At 40.9% G+C, this 20,833-nt stretch overlaps 3 protein-coding genes across 4 annotated transcripts in view; 2 read left to right on the forward strand and 1 right to left on the reverse strand.

Annotated features, from left to right (window-relative positions):
• Positions 1 to 3,794, reverse strand: part of PDE3B (phosphodiesterase 3B) — a 119,241-nt gene extending 115,447 nt beyond the window's left edge. For both annotated transcript variants that reach the window (XM_080912031.1, XM_080912030.1), the window contains exon 1: positions 2,733 to 3,794. In XM_080912031.1, the coding sequence (XP_080768157.1) occupies positions 2,733 to 3,644 (912 nt within the window). In that variant the 5' untranslated portion in view covers positions 3,645 to 3,794. The remainder of the gene's footprint in view (positions 1 to 2,732) is intronic.
• A 283-nt stretch (positions 3,795 to 4,077) lies between these two features.
• The window catches only part of LOC308416565 (protein UXT-like), a 115,362-nt gene continuing 98,606 nt past the window's right edge, over positions 4,078 to 20,833 (forward strand). Inside the window, exon 1 of the mRNA XM_080911602.1 lies at positions 4,078 to 4,315. The gene's annotated coding sequence lies outside the window, so the exon portion shown is untranslated. The remainder of the gene's footprint in view (positions 4,316 to 20,833) is intronic.
• On the forward strand, positions 10,826 to 12,260 carry LOC308417419 (SWI/SNF-related matrix-associated actin-dependent regulator of chromatin subfamily E member 1-like). Its single transcript, XM_080912729.1, is given in 2 exon segments — positions 10,826 to 12,110; positions 12,112 to 12,260. Coding segments are annotated over 2 exon segments (1,221 nt in total). The 5' UTR covers positions 10,826 to 10,922; the 3' UTR covers positions 12,145 to 12,260.

Here is a 20,833-nt window from a genome sequence, read left to right on the forward strand (position 1 = left end):
TACAATATTTAAATATTATAAAAATAATGTATAAATATTTTATAATCATGACATTATTATAGTTTGTTACCTAATATAATATTTAAAGTAAAAAATTATTCTTTCTATTCTCATGTACATAAAACCATTTATGTTGATCTGCATTTTTAAGTATTTTTAAAGCTGTTAATACATTTAAATTCCAGAAAATATTTCAACAATTTTATCACAAGAATAAATCCACTTTTTAAAAAAAAAAAATGTTTTCTTCTAAAAAACATGTATATAAGTTCATTTTCCCCAATCATACTTTGAATAATACATATGATAGCAGTAATAACCTTCAACACTAAAATAAAACTTTTATTTTGTTTTCATTTGGGACTCCATATACCTTTACTTATATACTAAAGGAAGCATAAAATTACTGAATGAAATTAATTTAGAATCAGTAGTTATAGAATTCAGCTACAGGTCCATAGACACAGAGGAGTTCACTGATGTGCCCAAAGTTAAACACGTAGGCCTTTAACCTCTCTGCCTCTGAATCCACATCAGTCACTCTTATGTCAAGTTCCACCTAAAGTCTTGTCACTTTCTGAAACAAGAAAAATGCTCTTACAATTATCATATACAACACTTCAACAATGAGAAAGCCACTCAATCTACTTCCATACAAGTACCCATTTCTTAACATTCTAACATAGTACAAATCCTCTATGTTAAACTTCAAGAACAGCACAAACAAAAAATTCTTGTACTATAATCTTTGCTGGGTTAAAAATATCTTTTATCTAGAAATGTCCAAATGGTATCATTTCAGAGCACTAGTAAATAACCATGTACACACTTTTGAATTATTAGCACATACTTTAAGAAAGCTGAGAAACGGTTTTTACCATTTCTCTTTACAAACATAAATTATATTTTCTTCTAATACAAATAATAAGTGTCATTACCTGGAATAATACTGTACTTAAAAGCTGGGGGGGGGGGAATGCTTTGATAGCAAGAAAAGCACACTAGGAAAAGAAGACTAAAATTTTTCAATTTACAATAGAAGAACCTACCTGTTCATAACTAATCAATAGATTGAAACCAAAATATTTAAACTGTAATGTTTCCCTGAAAACCCTCTACAAAATCATCAAACCTATGCTACAGGACTCTCCCAATGTTAAAATTGCAATCTAGTCGCATAAAAGTCAAATTTATTCCAATCTATGAAAATAGCTGATGCCAGATGATAGCAAATCTTCTATCGTAAACATTGTCTCTTATTGCTGGTAATGAACTGAGAAAACTAAAGGTGTAACTGGTCTGTTTGTTTTTCCTAGCATCTGGCCAAATAATAGCAGAGCATAAGAGTGGCCTCTAAAGCCAAGCTAAGTGGTACATTCAAGAGCAGGAGACAGGAAGATCCTCCAGGTCAAGGCCCACTCAAGATAGCCAGACAAGAATATGCTGCAAGACCCTGTCTCAAAAAAAGAAAAGAAAATAGCAGAAAAATATTGCCGTGTTACATATACTATATACAGATCAGTGTTTAGTAGGCCATAAAATCTATGTAGTGACTCACAGATTCTTTTGAAGGGAACACAAGTAACAGATCAGTGCCTCAAAGTGTTTAAGACAAGAAACATTTGTTTCCTGTCTTCTGGGTCACAGTATGAGAAAATATCACTAATCAGCAAAATCTTATACCTAAGGATATACAATCCTCCATAAAGTTCCTACAGTTACCCACTAAGTTGCAGAGAACACACTTCTGAGAATTAAAAACTCTAATCAGAACCTAACTCTGCCACTTTTTTTGGCCCTAGATCTGCTGTCTGCCTGAACACTTGCCTGTCTAAGCCAGTGTTAAAGTTACCCAACCCATGAAAAAGTTCATGGAAAAATCTGACACAATAAATATAAAAGGTCTGTACTCAGTAAATGTCCAATAGAGTAGCTATACTTTAAAGGATCTCTTGGTAGTGTACACCAGGTGGACTTCCCAATGCAATACAGACACAAGTTCATTCCCTCGTGATGATTTCAATGCCTTTAAAAACAAAATATGAAAGTCTATGGGGGTTGGGGGGGGAATGTTTTGGGCATCTTTCCACACATTACTTAGTTTAAAGGTTAAATTGCTAAAACTTTCTCCTAATTATGCAAGAAATACACAACCCATGAGTTGGTCTGTAAAAACATTTTTAATTGCATTAGTGTATACTGCTGTCTGTATCATCAATCCCGAAGCTCATTTCTGTTCTTTGAGTTATGAAAACATTCATTTGTCCTCCCACATCACCACTCATGAGGAGCCTGGAAAAATCTACATGCACACTTCTAAAGGCAGCTTGTCATCTCCAGGCAGCCATCCTCATTTTCATATCGGATAAATGCACCAAAATGCTATTTGTAGGAGCTTAGTATGTCCAAAGTGGGAGTAGCCAATCTATTAAACCTTAAGTCAGTCACCTCATTCTTGAAAACTCTCCTCCTGCATAAGACAAGTCAGAGAGAGAGTGGATGGTTTCCTTTCCACTCACTGGTTTAAAAAAACCACTGGCTTCTTTTTGCCCCTTATACTGGGGCGGCCATTCCAGCCCAGAACACAGGTTCCTGCCCCTTGCTTTCCACCGAGAGCCCAGGCTCTTAAACAGCTGCGCTCCTGCTCCGGGGGACACGCAAGCGATCCACCCGCGCTCCTCTCATCCACCCCGTTTTTCTCTTATCACACCATGCCCGCCCAAGATCCCTACCTGTTCTCGGGAAATACAAGGCAACGACGGTCTCCTGAACATCTTGCCACTGCCATAGTAACCGGCGGCGCTTTCTCCCAGCGACACGCAGCTGGACCTCCTCCGGGGTCTGATCACCGGCACTTTTTCATCCGCGGTACTCGCCGAGCGCGGGGAAGGTGAGGCTCCCCGAACGAGAAAGATGTGGTCCAAGCCGAGGGCTAGCAGGCATCCCGCGCCCCCGACCAGGCACGACAGCAGAGGCCTGAGCGCCGGCGGCAGAGCCCCGAGGCCGGAGAAGGACACCCACCACACCAGGCCGGCGAAGAACAGCACCAGGACGCCGTGCCGCAGCCTCACGCGGGGCGCGAGCGTCAGCAGTCCCACACAGCTCAGCACCAGGCAGAGCCGGCCCGCCGCCGCCGGCTCCCCGCGCAGCCACGACCACCACTGCCACGCCGCGAAGTCGCCCAGGTAGCAGCAGGCGGGCAGCGCCAGCAGCCACCAGGAGCCGGCGCCGCGGCCCGGGCCGCGCTGCGCGCGCGTCAGGAAGCAGGTGAGGAAGAAGAAGGCACAGGCGATGCTGAAGAGCGGGCTGAGGCTGAGCGAGCAAGCGCTCAGCAGCGTCCGGAGCCCGGCCGCCGCGGCCGCCCAGCGCTCGGGCCCCGCGCCCAGCAACGCGGCCAGGACAAAGGCGGCCAGGGCGCCGAGCGAGAGGCGTGCCCCGGCGCGGAGCGAGGCCGCCGGCGGCTCCACGTTGCAGAAGCGGCAGAGGTGGAAGAAGAAGCTGCGCGGAGGGTCCTGCCGCAGCGGGCTCACGCAGCTCTTCACGTAGCCGTTGCGCAGGCTCTCGGGGGGCGAGGCGGCCGCGGCCGGCGGGGGCGGCGGGGACCTCATGGCCGGCGCGTCCCGCTCGCGCTCCTCCTTCCTCATAGCCCCGGGCCGCCGGGAGGCCGCTGGCGCTCGCCGACCCCGCGCCCTCGGCGTTCCGGGCGCCCCGAGCTTCGCGGAGCGGTCAGGGCTGCGCCCGCCGCCGCCGCCGCCCGGGATCCCCAGCGCGCGGGCTGAGGGGCGGCGGCGTCCTCCTCATGCCGGCCGTGGACAGCGGCGAGAGGGGCTTCTCGGTGTCCCCGGAGCCGCCGCGGACGCCTCTTCCCTTTTCCCCTCAGGCACGGCTCTGGACCGGAGACGGCTGCGTCGCCTCCCAGCTCCCGCGCGCTGCAACAGTTACCTCACGGCCGCAGCCTGGTCCGTTGGGCGCGCGATCGGGCGCTCCTCCCCCCGCGGCTGCCCCTGCCGGGCGCGCGCCCCGCCGGCGGCCCCGCGCGCTCCCGTGACTCGGCCGGTCGCCACTCCGGCGGCAGCCGCCCGCGTCAGGGTGCGCAGCCCGGGACCCCGCGGGTGAGCGCGCGCCCGCGGCCCGGTTGCTCCCTCCCGGGAGACAGCCGTCGCGTCAGGCTGCCAGACTCGGACCCCTCGGGGAGCGCGCTCTGGCCACCGAGAGCGCGAAGGCTGAGATTGGAACACCTAACCCCGGAGCTCTTGGGCAGATGGAAAGGACTGACCACAGTCCTGAGACGCCCCAAGCACAGTCCACTTTGGTGGTAAGTCACATACATCCCTGAACGACTCAAGTCAGGTCTCTGGAGGTCCTGGGGAGACTGGACCCCAAAGGCAGTGCCTTAGTGAGGTGAGAGTGGGTTCCTGGTGTGCCCTCAGACTGTGAGAATGGAGACATGAAGCCTGAGACTCAGACAACACTGAGGCTCAACAAGAATGAAACAACACTGTCAGTCAAGTCTGGCTTCCAAAGCAAGGTAGATGTGGTACCCAGCAGTAGGCCTTGAAGCTCTTCAGGGGCTCAAGAGGGATGGGCTAATAGCAAGCATGTCTTGCCTCTTCAGTGAAGCTAAGAACTAATATTTAGTCCTGTGTCTGGCATCCTTGCCAGACATGCCCTGCTTTACACTCCTGTCACTACACCACAGGAGAGACTTGCTGTCCCAAAAGTTCTTTCCAAGTGAGAGACTTTTTTTTTTCTGTGCAACAGTGTGTTCTGGGGGAGGGAAAGGAGGGAGGGGAGTCCCATGATCCTAATGCCATCAACTTGAATTGGGTTAGCCTTGAAAGAAGCCAGTTACCTTTTCTGGAAAAGACCTGTGAAACTGGTGACACTAGGAAAGACAACTGTAGAAGTGATATTAGTAAAGACAGACTTAAAAGTTGAAGAAAGTTGCTGAACGAAAGGGATTGTCCTGGAATCCACCCAGTCATAACTGCCTTAGAAAGTGTAAACTGTTTCCCTCCACCAAAACTCTCCCTTCAACCTCATGACAGGCCTGCTTTTCTTAAAAAGCTAATTCCACATTTTTCCAGGGAGATCAGAAACCTTACTGTGTGGTAAATCCCACAAGCAGGCCTATTTTTCACCAATTAATCCCAGCCCACAGCCATGACCTAAAGCAGACCATTTTCATATATACTTCAAATTTACACACATAATAGAAATCACTGAAAACTTAACACAAGAATATGACAAATGTGAGAAAAGACCAGAATTTCATTGGCTTTTTTTTTTTTTTTTTGGATGAAGAAAAGAATATTTAATAGAGTGTTCTAGTGGTTACCCAAATGTCCTAAATGATAAAATTCAGAGTCTTTTTTTCTACTAGACATGAAAGGAGGGAACTCATTTTAGCTAAATTCAACAAATATATGTTTTAAATACTGTACACAGAAATTCTCTCTCTCTCTCTCTCTCTCTCTCTCTCTCACACACACACACACACACACACACACACACACATTAACCACATTTTCTTTGTTGATAAATGAAGAAGTCTGTACAAAGATCTATTGCACAGGAAATAGAATTAAAAGCCAATTTATAAAACTGATTTACTCTGCAGTTCTTTAAACATCTTTTAGCTGTCGTGAAAATCTTTGTAGGTCTAAAAGCCCAACTTTCTCAAAAACCCATAGATGGAGCACATCCCTCTGTATACCAACCCAGAACCTAAGGATTCAAAAATAAACTGTAAGGATTGTGACAAGACGATCAGAAGTTTACTTAACAGAAAGAATGAGCTAGCCATGTTTATGATAACTCCTTTCTCTATTTATAGTCTTCGTCAGATTCCTGAGCTGCATTTCTTAGAGGGCAAATTAATTATCCTTCTACCAAATTTAAACAAAGAATAGATTTCCTTAATTCCCATTTTAAGTTCAAGAACATATGACTGTTATATGTTGTCACAGAGACCTGATATGTACACTAACTTCTCTTAGCACTCTCTATCCAAGACTTGTTTTGCCCAAGTTGCCCTTGACCCCTGTCTCTCGACTATGCTCCCTTTTTAGTTTGATCAATGACATGGAATCCTGGTGCTTACCACTCATCTCCTAAGTCATTCTGAAGCAATGCATCTCCCTATGTGTTATATTTTTCTAATAATGGGGTCTTTGTCAAGTTCCAGATACCCAGAGTTGCTATATATAGTTTAATACAAAGGGTAAGAATTTTGTTCTGTATCCCTTAAAGGAGAACCTACTCCAATAAGCCACTAATACTTTCATTAACTCTGGAGCAACCTGTCCTGATCTTTTCATTCTCAGGGCCTAAAACTGACCCTAAAAGCTAGCTTAGTGCCTAAGAACACTTTTATCATTAACAGGTTGTTACCTTACTACAACCACTGTGTCCATACAAGCAATATTTGAAACATTCTAGCACTAAGGTCTACCCAACTGTTAAAATGCCTTGTGCATCTGAACTCTCTGTGTTTTGTTTAAGATTCCTGTGCTCGAGATATCACATGGCTCAATATGGCACTGACCCCTTCTACTAAGAAAATAACACTCTCTCAGACTAATAATCATAACTTTCTAATGGATTCTTGCCTAATACATTGTTGGGCTAATATTAAAAATGGGTTCTGTTGCTACCTGTTGTCCCGCAGTCTGTTTTTCTTCCAGCTAATACCCTTCTCATAATAGAGTGTACCTTTTATTTATTCCTTTGTTTTGTAACGTGACTGTGTATGTGCTATACATATATGTATGCATGTTTACATGTGTGGGGCATGTAATATGTAGGAGTACATATATGTAAATACATGTGGAGACCCATGGTTTACCACCTTATTCACTGAGGCTGCATCTCTAGCTTATCCCAGATCTCACCAAAGCTAATCCCCTAGCCATCTTGCTCCATGTATGCCATCTTTAGCTTCCTATTTCTAGGATTACAGGTGAGATACCAGGCCTACTGAACATTTAAATGGGTATTAAAAATCTAAACTCTGGGGCTGGAGAGATGGCTAAGCGGTTAAGAGCACTGACTGCTCTTCCAGAGGCCCTGAGTTCAATTCCCAGCAACCACATGGTGGCTAACAACCATCTGTAATGAAATCTGATGCCTTCTTCTAGTGTGTCTGAAGAGTGTACTCACATTAAATCAATCAATCAATCTTAAAAAAAAAAAAAAAAAGATCTAAACTCTGGTCCTGAGACAACTATTTTATCCATTCGCCAGCCCCTTACTTACTCTTAATTCATCAAGTATATATTTGCAGAATAGTTACTATACTATATTTAAAATCAAATAGACTATAAATACTTTTTGTAGCTCCCTCAGAGTTATAGCTACCTCTAGGGAAAAGAGAGTATGCACATAAACTATTTAAAAGACAGTACATCACATTAAAAACTTAGTTAAAAGTATTCACAACTATTGAAAAAAAAATCGTTGTCTTCAGAATGACCCCACTGTGTGTCTCTCCTGCTGTCAGTATCTCTTCTCTATGATAGTTCTCTCCCTAATTTTTTCATCTGTGTACTTGAATTTTTTTCACTTCTTTTACTTCCTCTGTAGCACCCTTCTCCACAAACACTTAATATCCCATCGTTAATAGATGCACTTTTATTAAGTGCCTGGTCCCTGATAACAAAGATACTATAATGATAATGATCCACAGTCTAGTAGAATGTGGATGAATAAAAATAACTACTAAAGATAATAGTAATAGAATCTTTGATGGAGAGTTACAGTATGGTTTTTGCACTTGGAAAGGCCAGAGCAAGAGCACCTACCTCCCTAGACTGTCATAGGAAGAGCATGTAAGGAGTGAGGATGTGAGGGTAAGTGAAGGGAATCATATCTGGATCAGTATTGAAAAGTGAACAGAGGTTACCTAAGTAAAGTGGGGGAGAAAAGAGAATCTGGACAAAGGAAAAAGCAAGTACAAAGTTCTGTACTGATGTAACCCTGGTATGTCTGATTAAATATACCATACCTATAAGGCCAAAAAGAAGTATGTACTAGGTATGAGGGGCATAGAGATGATGCTATGCAATGTGGAACTGGAGTTAACAGTACTATGTGTTAAATGTATATTCTGTTGCAGCATATATTTATCTGGCTACCTCTACAATATACTCTTTAAGTACAAGAATTTTCTTATTCAAACGCAGCAACTTAGCTCAGTTTCCTGACCAGATGTCTTCATCCTGTAGCAAGTGATCAGACATTTCGAAAGTTAGGTTTCTCAAAGCACTTTTTACAAATCAGACTTTCAGTTACATGTTCTGATAGTTTGGTTTTGTTTTGCTTTTTGCTTCATCAGAGAATTTTGATAGCAATCTCTTATATGACTTAAACAGAAAACAAGATTCCATATTTTTATAAATATTTTTAACATCAATTTTCATAAAATTAAGAACACAGTTTTTTAAGTTTGCAAACAAATACACACTTATGTTTATTTATGGTATGATCTGAATTATTAGAATTATAGGTATTTATTTAAATTTAATTAAAGTGATGATGTCTGGAATTCTTTTGCTTTAAAAGACTAAATTCTAATATTTGATATCTTTCTAATTTTCAGAACAATTATATCTATGCCAAAAATCTACTGTTATGAATTTTAAAACTATAACAACTTAAATCTCTTAACTATTCATCTGAAATTTTCTGGACTTTTGTTGTTGTTGTTGTTGTTGTTGTTGTTGTTGTTTTACACCCAAAAGCTAAATCTTTAACAATAAACAGCAGTACAGACTCTTTCCAAGTTTTCCTGTTCCCTCCTTAGACAAGCAGTAGTTTCTTCAACTCTGGCTGTACCAGCAGATCTGAAGGATCACAGCCACGATGGTGGCAGCCTACCGTTGACACTGAACTTGTGGTTAATTGTGGAGTTCTGCCACAAAACCACCTCACTACCACAAGCTGGATACTTGCCCAGGAGAGTGACAAACTGCCAGGCAGAGTAATCTCTGGAAGGCAGCAAGAGCAAAATGCTTTTGACACCAGACAGCATTCATTTCTGGATCCCAAACAGAGCTAGCAGTGGAGCATACCAAGAAAAACTTGGGAGTCAGCTTGTTCTGCTAAAACTGCTTAAAGTTTATTCCTGCTTTTTTTTTTTTCAAGAGAAATTCAAGAGAATTTACAAATAAATTCTTAGACACATTATTTAGTATCACTAGTAAATATAAATTCTTTTAAAATTTTATAGGGTGGAGTTGAAGATAAAATTATAGCCTTCTGTTCTCCATCTGTGCCAGAGCTGGGCCATACCACTGCTATCAGGACCCACGATCTGCCCACAGAGAGCTGAGCACCCAGGGGTGCTCTCATGCCTAAGCCCACGGGTGAAACTCCATTTTCTCTCCACTGATCCACTGACTATTCAAACCAAAAAAAAAAAAAAAAACTACCAGGAACTCGCAGGGTGCAAAAAATTATACTGCTGCTGCCTAGTACCAGACACTTCCGATCTCCATCTGTGCCCAGAGGTAGAACCATCCCACTACTATCAGGACCCACAACCTGCTGGCAGAGAGCCGAGTACCCAGGAGCACTCTCACTCCTAAGCCCACAGGCCCACAGGAGGAAAAAGCTACAGTCAAAGACAAGTCCAAATATCTTCACAGATAACAAGATGGGAAGAGGCAAACACAAGAACCTAAGCAACAGAAACCATGACAACTTGGCAACATCAGAACCCAGTTCTTCCACCACAGCAAGTAGTAGATATCCACCACACACCAGAAAAACAAGACTTAGACTTAAAGTCATACCTCATGATAATGACAGAGGGCTTCAAGAAACACATAAATAACTCCCTTAAAGGAATACAGTAGAACACAGGTAAACAAATATAAGCACTTAAAGAGGAAACACAAATATCACTTAAAGAGCTACAGGAAAAGACAAGCAAATGGGTGAAAGAATTAAACAAAACCATACAGGATCTAAAAATGGAAATAGAGATGATAAAGGAATTGCAAAAAGACACAACCCTAGAGATAGAATACCTAGGAAACATATTAGGAGTTTTAGATGCAAGCATCACAAACAGAATAAAAGAGATAGAAGAGAGAATCTCAGATGCAGAAGATGCCATAGAAAACATTGACACAGTAGTCAAAGAAAGAGCAAAAAGCTCCTAACCAAAAACATCAAGGGAATCCAGATGCAATGAGAAGACCAAACCTTAGGATAATAGGTGTTGATGACAGCAAAGATTCCCAAAATATAAATATATAAATATAAATACATAAATATTGTCAACAAAATTATAAAAGAAAACTTCCCTAACATAAAGACAGATATGACTTTAAACATAGAAGAAGCCTACAGAACTCCAAATAGACTGGACCAGAAAAGAAACTCCTAGAGACACAAAATAGTCAAAACACAAAATGCACAAAACAAAGAATATTAAAAGCACTAAGTTAAAAGGGTAAAGTGATATAGAAAGGCAGACCTTTCAGAATCACACCAGACTTCTCAACAGAGACTATGAAAGGTAAAAGAACCTGGGCAGATGTCATACAGATTCTAAGAGCCCAGGCTACTATATCCAGCAAAGCTCTCAGTTACTATATAGATGGAGAAACTAAGATATTCCATGACAAAATAATCAAATTTACACAATATCTTTATACAAATCCAGCCCTACATAGGATAATACATGAAAAACTCTAACACAAGGAGGGAAACTACACCCTAGGTAAATCAAGAAAGTAATCTTCTTGCAACAAACCCAAAAGAAGATAGCAACACAAACATAATTCTACCTCTAACAACAAAAATTTTTTAAAAATCACTATTCCTTAATATCTCTTAACATCGGCTGCGGGCGCCTTCTCGGCCCGCAGTGTCTCAGATTCATTCTTAAGGAACTGAGAACTTAATCTTCCAAAATGTCAAAAAGACCATCTTATGCCCCACCTCCCACCCCAGCTCCTGCAACACAAATGCCCAGCACACCAGGGTTTGTGGGATACAATCCATACAGTCATCTCGCCTACAGCAACTACAGGCTGGGAGGGGACCCGGGCACCAACAGCCAGGTCACAGCATCCTCTAGCATTACAATTCCAAAGTCTCCAAAGCCACCAGATAAGCCGCTGATGCCCTACATGAGGTACAGCAGAAAGGTCTGGGACCAAGTAAAGGCTTCCAACCCTGACCTGAAGCTGTGGGAGATTGGCAAGATCATTGGTGGCATGTGGCGAGATCTCACTGATGAAGAGAAGCAAGAGTATCTAAACGAATACGAAGCAGAAAAGATCGAGTACAACGAGTCTATGAAGGCCTATCACAATTCCCCTGCCTACCTTGCCTACATTAATGCAAAAAGTCATGAGGAAGCTGCATTAGAGGAGGAAAGTCAACAGAGACAGCCTCGCATGGAGAAAGGAGAGCCTTACATGAGCATTCAACCTGCTGAGGATCCAAATGATTGTGATGATGGCTTTTCAATGAAACATACAGCCACTGCCCGTTTCCAGAGAAACCACCGCCTCATCAGTGAGATCCTCAGTGAGAGTGTGGTACCTGATGTGCGGTCGGTTGTCACAACCGCTAGAATGCAGGTCCTCAAGCGACAGGTCCAGTCTTTAATGGTTCATCAGCGGAAACTAGAAGCTGAGCTTCTTCAGATAGAGGAACGACACCAGGAAAAGAAGAGGAAATTCCTGGAAAGCACAGACTCCTTTAACAATGAACTTAAGAGGCTGTGTGGTCTGAAGGTGGAAGTAGACATGGAGAAGATTGCCGCTGAGATCGCACAGGCAGAGGAACAGGCCCGCAGAAGGCAGGAGGAGAGGGAGAAGGAGGCGGCAGAGCAAGCTGAGCGCAGTCAGGGCAGCATCGCCCCAGAGGAAGAGCAAGTCTCAAACAAAGCTGAGGAGAACATCCCGATGGAGACAGGGGAGACACACCTTGAAGACACGGCAGAGAGCCAGCAGAATGGTGAAGAAGACACGTCTACTCCTGAGGACAAGGAGAGTGAACAGGAGGGGGGTGACAGCATGGAGGTGGAAGGGACAAGTGACAGTAACACTGGCTCAGAGAGCAACAGCGCCACAGTGGAGGAGCTGCCCACAAGACCCAGTGCCAGAGAACAAGAGAAAGGAGTAATACTGCCTTGTTTTATGTGACCTAAAACTTTTTTAAATGAAAAAAAATATGTCTCTTAACATCAATGGACACAATTCCCCCAATAAAAAGACATAGACTACCAGAGTAGATATGTAAACAGGACCCAGCATTTTGCTGCATATAGGAAACTCAGCCCAGTGACAAAGACAGACACTACCTCTGAGTAAGAGGCTAGGAAATTTTCTTCAAGGTAAATGGTCCCAAGCAACAACTTGGAGTACCATTCTAATATCCAATGAAACTGACTTTTAATCAAAAATTATCAAAGGAGATAAGAAATGACACTTCAAATTCATCAAAGGAAAAATCTACAAAGATGAACTCTTGATCCTGAACATCTATGCTACAAATGTAAGGGTACCCACATTCATAAAAGAAATTTTACTCACATTCAAAGAATATATTGCACTACTCACTATAATAGTGGGAAGCTTAAACACTATATTCTCATCAATGGAAAGATCCTGGAAGCAGAATCTGAAGAGAGACACAGTGAAACTAAGAGAGGTTATGAACCAAATGGATTTAACAGACATTTATAAAACATGTCATCCTAAAACAAAAAAAAAAAAAAAATTATACCTTCTTCTCAGCATCTCATTTTGGCACCTTCTCCAAAACTGATAATATAATCGGTCACAAAACAGGTCTTAAAAAAATACAAGAAGATTGAAATAATCCCATGCATACTATCAGATCACCATGGACTAAGTCTGGTCTTCAATAACAACAAAAACAATGAAAAACCCAAATACACGTGGAAGCTGAACAATGCTCTACTAAACTCTGTCAAAAAGAAATAAAGAAAAAAATTAAAGACTTTTGAGAATTTGATGGAAATGAAGACACAACATACCCGAATTTATGGGACACAAAGCAAGTAGTGCTAAGTAAAAATCCCATAGCTCTGAATGCCTCCAAAAAGAAACAGTAGAGAACATACACTAACAGTTTGACAACAAATCTGAAAGCTATAGAACAAAAAGAAGCAAACACACCCAGGAGGAGTAGATGGCAGGAAATGATCAAACTCAGAGCTAAAATCAACCAAGTAGAAACAGAAAGAACTACATACAAGGAATCAACAAAACCAGGATCTGTTTCTTTGAGAAAATCAACAAGATAAATAAACCCTTAGACATACTAACTAGAGGGCACAAAGGCAGTATACAATTAACAAAATCAAAAATTAAATGGGAAACATACGAACAGAACATGAGGAAATTCAAGAAATTAATAGATCCTCCTACTAAAGCTTATACAAAACTGAAAAATTGGGATGAAATGGACAATTTTCTAGACAGATACCAGGTACCAAGTTAAATCATGATTAGATAAACCATCAAAACAGTGCCATAACCCCTAAAGAAATAGAAGCAGTCATCAAAAGTCTCGAAAACATAAAAAGCTCAGGACCAGATGGGTTTAGTGTAGAATTCTGTCAAACCTTCATAGAAGACCTAATACCAATACTCTCCAAACAATTCCACAAAATAGAAACAGAAGGAACACTACCCAATTCCTTCTATGAAGCCACAATTACCCTAATATATAAACCACACAAATACCCAACAAAGAAAACTGCAATTTCTCTCATGAACGTCAATGCAAAATACTCAATAAAATTCTTGCAAACCAGATCCAAGAACACATTAAAACGATCAGCAATCATGACCAAGTAGGCTACATCCCAGGAAAACATGGAAGGTTCCATATGTGGAAATTCATCAATGTAATCCATTATATAAACAAACTCGAAGGAAAAAAAAAAACACATGATCATCTCATTAGACACTGAGAAAGTATTTGAAATATTCAACACCTCTTTATGGTAAAAGTCTTGAAAAGATCAGGAATTCAAGCCCATACCTAAACATAGTAAAAGCAATATACAGCAAACTAATACCCAACATCAGACTAAATGGTGAGAAACATGAAGCAATCCCACTAAAATCAGAGACTAGACAGGGCTGCCCATTCTCCCCCTACCTATTCAATATAGTACTAGAAGTCATAGCCAGAGCAAATAGACAACAAAAGGATGTCAAAGGGATATAATTGAAAAGGAAGAACTCAAAATATCACTATTTGCAGATGAAAGGATAGTATACTTAAGTGACCCCAAAATTCCACCAGAGAACTCCTAAAGCTGATAAACAATTTAAGTGAAGTGGCTGGATATAAAATTAACCAAATAAGTAGCCTTCCTCTAAGTCTTATTCAAAGGATAAACAGGCTGAGAAATAAATTAGAGAAACAAAACCCTTCACAATTGTCAGAAATAATGTAAAATACTTTTGTGTGACCCTAACCAAGCAAGTGAAGAATTCATATAGCAAGAACTTCAAGTCTCTGAAGAAAGAAACTATAGAAGATCTCAGAAGATGGAAATGTCTCCCATGCTGATGGATTGGCAGGATTAATATACTTAAAATGGCCATCTTGCCAAAAGCACTCTACAGATATAATGCAAACATGGTCAAAATTTGAACTCAGGTTTTTATAGAGTTAGAAAGAGAAATTTGCAAATTCATTTGGAATAACAAAAAAACTCAGGATAGTAAAAACTATCCACAGCAATAAAAGGACTTCTGAGGAAATCACCGTCCCTGACCTCAAGCTATATTACACATCAATCGTGATTAAAAACTGCATGGTATTGGTATAGAGACAGACAGGTAGATCATTGAAATATAATTGAAGGCCCAGAAATGAACCCACACATTTATGGTCATTTGATCTTTGACTAAGGAGCTAAAAATGTTCAATGGAAAGAAGACAGCATCTTCAGCTAATGGTGGCGGTTCAACTGGCATTCAGCATATAGAAGAATGCCAATAGACTGATTCTTTTCTCCTTGTACAAAATTCAAGTCCACGTGGATCAAAGACCTCCACATAAAGCCAGGTACACTGAAACTAATAGAAGAGAAAGCAGAGAAGAATTTAGAACACATAAGCATGGGGGAAATTTTCCTGAACAGAACATCAATGGTTTATGTTCTAAGATCAAGAATCGAGTAATGAGACCTCATATAATTGCAAAGCTTCTGTAAGGGAAAGGGCAAAACAGCAACCAACAGATTGGGAAAAGATCTTTGCCAATTCTACATTTGATAGTGGGCTAATATCCAATATATACAAAGAACTCAATAAGTTAGATTCCAGAGAATCACATAATCCTATTAAAAATTGGTGTACAAGCTAAACAAAGAATTCTCAGTTGAGGAATAAATAATGGCTGAGAAGCACCTAAAGAAATGTTCCACACCCTTAGTCATCAGAGAAATAAAAATCAAAACAACACTGAGATTTCAAATCAGTCAGAATGGCTAATATCAAAAGCTCACATGACAGCAGGTGCTGGTGAGGATGTGGAGAAAGAGGAACACTCCTTCATTTTTGATGGGATTGTAAGCTGGTACAACTAGTTGTGGAAATCAGTGTGGCAGTTCCTCAGAAAATTGATCATAGTGCTACCTGAGGACCCACCTATACCATTCCTGGGCATATACACAAAAAAAAAATGCTCCAACATATACAAGGATGCATGCTCCTATATGTTCATAACAGCCTCATTTATAATAGCTAAAAGCTGGAAAGAACCCAGATGTCCTTCAAAAGAGGAATGGATACAAAAATGGGGTACATTTATACAATGTAGTACTACTCAGCTATTAGAAACAATGACTTTATGGAATTACTTGGCAAATGGATGGAACTAGGAAAGACCATCATGAGTGAGGTAACCCAGTCACACAAAAAAATACACATGGTAATTACTCACTGATAAGTAAATACTATCCCCAAGACTAGGAATACCCAGGAAACAATTCACAGACCATATGAAGTTAATAAAGAAGGAAGACCAAAATTTGGATGCTTCAGTCCTTCTTAGAAGAACAAAATACTCATGAGAGGAATTACAGTGACAAATAGAGGAGCAGGGACTGATGAAAAGATCATCTAGAGACTGCCTCACCTGAAGATCTATCCCATATGCACACACCAAACCCAGTCACTATTGTTGATGCCAAAATGTCCTTACTGGCAGGACCCTGATATGGATGCCTCCACAGAGGCTCTGTCAGAGCCACGCTGATACAGTTGAAGATGCTTGCAACTATCCATCGGACTGAACATGGCGACCCCAATGGTGGAGCTAGAGAAAGGACTGAATGAGCTGAAAGGGTTTGCAAAAACCTCAAAGGAAGAACAACAATACTAACCAACCAAACCCCACAGAGCTCCCAGGGACTAAAACACCAACCAATGAGTGTGCAAGGAGAAACCCATGGCTCCAGTTTGTTATGTAGCAGAGGATGGCATTGTTGGCATCAATAAGAGGAAAGGTCTTTGGTCCAGTGAAGGCTTATTTTCTCAGTGTAGAGGAATGCCAAGGCACTGAGGTGGTAGAGGGTGGTTGGTAGTGGAAGCATTTTCATGGAAGCAAAGGGAGAAGGAGGAAGTATTTGGAAGGGGGATAACATTTAAAATAAATACAGAGAATATTTAATAAAAAGGATAATAAAAATTCAAAAGAACTCTACTAAAGCTTTATTTAAAAACCAAATTACCCCCTTTAGTAAAATGTTACTGTGAGAGAGCAATCCTGATTTTATGTTTCCTAATGTATGCGTCTGTGCATGTATAATGTTTGCCCATACAGGAGGCCATGGACTCATCTCATCCATGCATTCTGATGTTGTACTGTAGAGTACATGCATGCACTCTACACACATGCCCATCTTTTCCCAAAGTTGCTACAGTCAGATGTTCCCATTCTTCACACCTTTCCCACATAGGTGCGAAGTACTTACAGAAGTATAGAGAAGCTTCCAAAAAATAATAAAAAAATAAAAGAAAATTATATATTACTCTGAACTGCTAAATGAACCAACTACACATGATTATTGCAAATAGAAACAAATAATCTATTTGTGTGTGAGAGAGAGACAGAGACAGAGAGAGACAGAGAGAGAGAGAGAGAGAGAGAGAGAGAGAGAGAGAGAGAGAGAGAGAGACTAAGCTGCATGCAGCTGCTCAGGAACTCTGGGAACTTATTGGAAAGCATCATTATGTGAGTGAAGAGCACTCGCTGTCAGTCTGATCTAGTTACAACATTGTAGCTCCATGACCTTGGAGTTTAGTGATGTCTCATGTCACATACCTCATCTATAAAATATGTATGATCTTGGAGAGCGAGTGTGTGTGAGTGTTTGTGTGTGTATATGTATATGCGTGTTATTTACATTTACCCTGCTCTTTACTGCCTATATTGCTTTAGGGCTACTATTAATTCTGAGTTTTAACAAAAAGATCTCTAAATCTCACCAGATGTTTGACTCTTTCTCAAGGCTTACTTTCAACTTAATTTTATTCTGTATCTTTGTTTTTCTAACTTTATCATCATATAGATAAATTTACAACCCTCATTAATCACAAAGCAAATAATACAGGATTTTAGTGCCCTAATTACTAAAAGTGAAAATATATGGAACAACTGTATATTTGATTGATTGATTGATTGATTGATTGATTGATTGATTTTGGTTTTTTTGAGACAGTGTTTCTCTGTATAGCCCTGGCTATCTGGGAACTGTAAAGACCAGGCTGGTCTTAAACTCACAAATATCTACCTGCCTCTCTCTCCCTCTTGAGCACTGGAATTACAAATATATAACACCCCCATCCTGCTGCCCTATTGGGCCTACAGAAATTTATACTATAAAAAATATGTTGATTTAGAGTCTGTTCCAGATAACAGGGAGAAACAAAAAATCTGATATCAATAACCCACTTCATCTATAATAACATTAAACACCCTAAAGACAAGGAAACATTTGTGTTTTTCAGAAGTTTATTCATTAATTTAGCATGTACCAGGCACTATTTAGACACTAAAGTTACAAATCCGTTTAAACAAATTACAGCCACTTCCCTCAGTTTAGTAGAAGGGAAAATATGTAAACAGGTGCAGCATAGTGTGAAAAGCTCTGAGTTCTTAGCAAGTACTGCATGGAACAGAGGAGTTCTCAGATGAAACGATGCTAACCTGATTACTGGAGAATAAAAAAGACTTCCCATTTGTACAAGAAGAAAGACAGGAATCCAGAAGAAGAGCAGGATGTACAGAACCATAAGGGCTGTCACAGGAAATCCTGGAACTGTAGGCAGATTGGTATGATTTGGGGTAGAAGAAAAGTGGATGTGGGAAGAAAAAAAACACAAAATAGAAATATGGAGAACAAATGTGGGAAACCCTTTGGGTCACTGAGAAGTCTCAACATCTTGATGATATGGATAGTAAGGACCTGTTGAAGGTTCTAAAGCAGAAGTAAAGCATAGTCAGTTTTTTTGTTTGTTTGTTTGTTTGTTTGGTTGGTTGGTTGGTTGGTTGGTTGGTTGGTTGGTTGGTTAGTTGGTTGGTTTTTTTGGTATTCTCTGTATTTACATTTCAGATGTTATCCCCTTCCCCCTTCCCATCCTACCTCCCCCTTACCTTCCCTCATGAAGGTGCTCTCTCTCCCAGCCACCCTCTCCCATCTCAGCACCTTGGCATTCCCCTTCACTGGAAAACAAGCCTTTACTAGACCAAAGGCCTCGTCTCCCGTTAATACCAGAAAATGCTATCCTCTGCTACATATGCAACTGGAGCCATGGGTCTCTCCATACACATTCATTGGTTGGTGTTTTAGTCCCTGGGAGCTGTGAAGGATTTGGTTGGTTGATAATGTTGTACTTCCCATAGGGTTGCAGACCCTTTCAGCTCCTTCAGTTCTTTCTCTAGCTTCTTCATTGGGGTCCCCATGTTCAGTCTGATGGTTGGTTGCAAGCATTCTCATCTGTATCAGTATGACTCTGTCAGAGCCTCTGAGGAGGCATCCATATCAAGCGTAGGGGGATGCTAAAACAGTGAGGTGGAGTGGGTGAGTGGGTAACACCCTTATAGAAGCAATGGGGAAGAAGGAGAGGGGGGACGGGGTGGGGTGGTTGTGGAGGAATAACCAGGAAGGGGAATATCATTTTGAAATGTAAACGAATGAAATGATTAATAATAAAAAAGAAAAGAAAGTTTCCTTGGTCTAGTCTAGGTAACCAGAATAATCTTAAAGGGATTAATGAGGACTAAAAAATTAGAGGAATAACTTAACCGTAAAGATCACAGGTTTCATTTTAAACAGGTTAAAAACAACAGAAGTGTTTCTTGCTTCAGATATATAAATCTGAAATTCAAGAGCAATTAGTATTGGAGAGGCAGATTGGAACCCTATAGTATATAGGTAGATTGGGTGAAGCAAAGATCAGTTTTGTTTTATTTTGTTTTGTTTAACCCTGAGTAACACCAACAAGAAGGGATGTAGAACAAAAGGATGACTGCGGAAGAAAAAACTCTATAAAGAAAAGAAGGCAATTGGCCTACTTGATGTGCTCCAGGTTAGTGGTGAGAGACCCTGTCTTTCTTTCACACACATAAGGTTGATGGCATCTGAGGGACATCTGAGGTTGTCCTCTGGCCTGCCCCCACACACACACATCACACTTTCACTACCCAGCAGAAAAAGTGATGAGGTTCATAAAGACCAGCACTTTTCCTGACTGGAGAAATTTTCATATGGGCACATATGTAGATATTTTGTTAGTGTTCCTGCTTTTATAACAACATCAGGCCTATAGATTCAGGGCCTGGGTGTGGCAGATGTGTATAGTCCTGTATTGCTCAAGGAAAGAGCAAGAGTGCAAGTGGATTCTCTCATCACTTCATTTGCATCTGTGATGAATCCAGCCAAGCGATGAGATGATGAGGAATCAGCCCCTTTCTAAGCTGTGGAAAGAAGCCACTCAGAGCAGGGGCACCTGTCTCAGAACTGACTCCATCAAGTCTGAATATTTTTTTTCATTGAGTATTGTAAATGGTTCTCTTGAGTAGGGGGTTGAAGAACAGCAAAAATAAAGGTTGAAGAAAATAAAATGGGTGGGGGGGTGCTTCACTCATATCTGCTATGAGTATTGTCTAAGTTGGTGAAAAAGTAATTTGTCCAGGCTGATGAGCTATGCCCCACTCTCAAGGATCCAAGGGAATAAAATAGAGTATTGGAACCATAGTCACAAAATGAAATGAAGACCCAGTCTCCAATGGCCAAGTCTTCCTCCCAACCCAGTGACAGGAATTGGGGAATTTATACATGGGATAAGCTAGTAAGAGGGTAGAACCATAGGAGTGCATATGTAGACACTTGACTAAGCAGCAACAGGTTGCTCAGAGCAAACCACATTAGGCTTTGGTTTCTAGAATATTTTGATTTCACTCACAATGAGTCTAACCATTAATTTTTTGGTCCCATATCATATTCTACCATGTCAGATTCTTGATTTTAAAACCCTCTAGTTCTAATGGGATAAAATCCAGTAACTTCCTACATAATCTGTCATCACTAGTTTAGATATTTCTGTCACATGCAAAGGGGGAGGAAGGTAGCTTAGTAAACTGATCAACCTTTTTTTTCTCTTTCTACTTATCAAAATAGATATTGTCTTTTTAAAATTGTCTAAGTTCTGGAAATAAAGTTTCATTTTACTGTTACTATTAATGATACTTTTAAGGGAACATAAGTGATTAAATTCCATAATAAGAGCTGTGTGATTTCCTTTTTTCCCCCTTTATTTAA

This window comes from Micromys minutus, assembly GCF_963924665.1.
Source record: "Micromys minutus genome assembly, chromosome: 2".
NCBI classification, from domain to species: domain Eukaryota; kingdom Metazoa; phylum Chordata; class Mammalia; order Rodentia; family Muridae; genus Micromys; species Micromys minutus.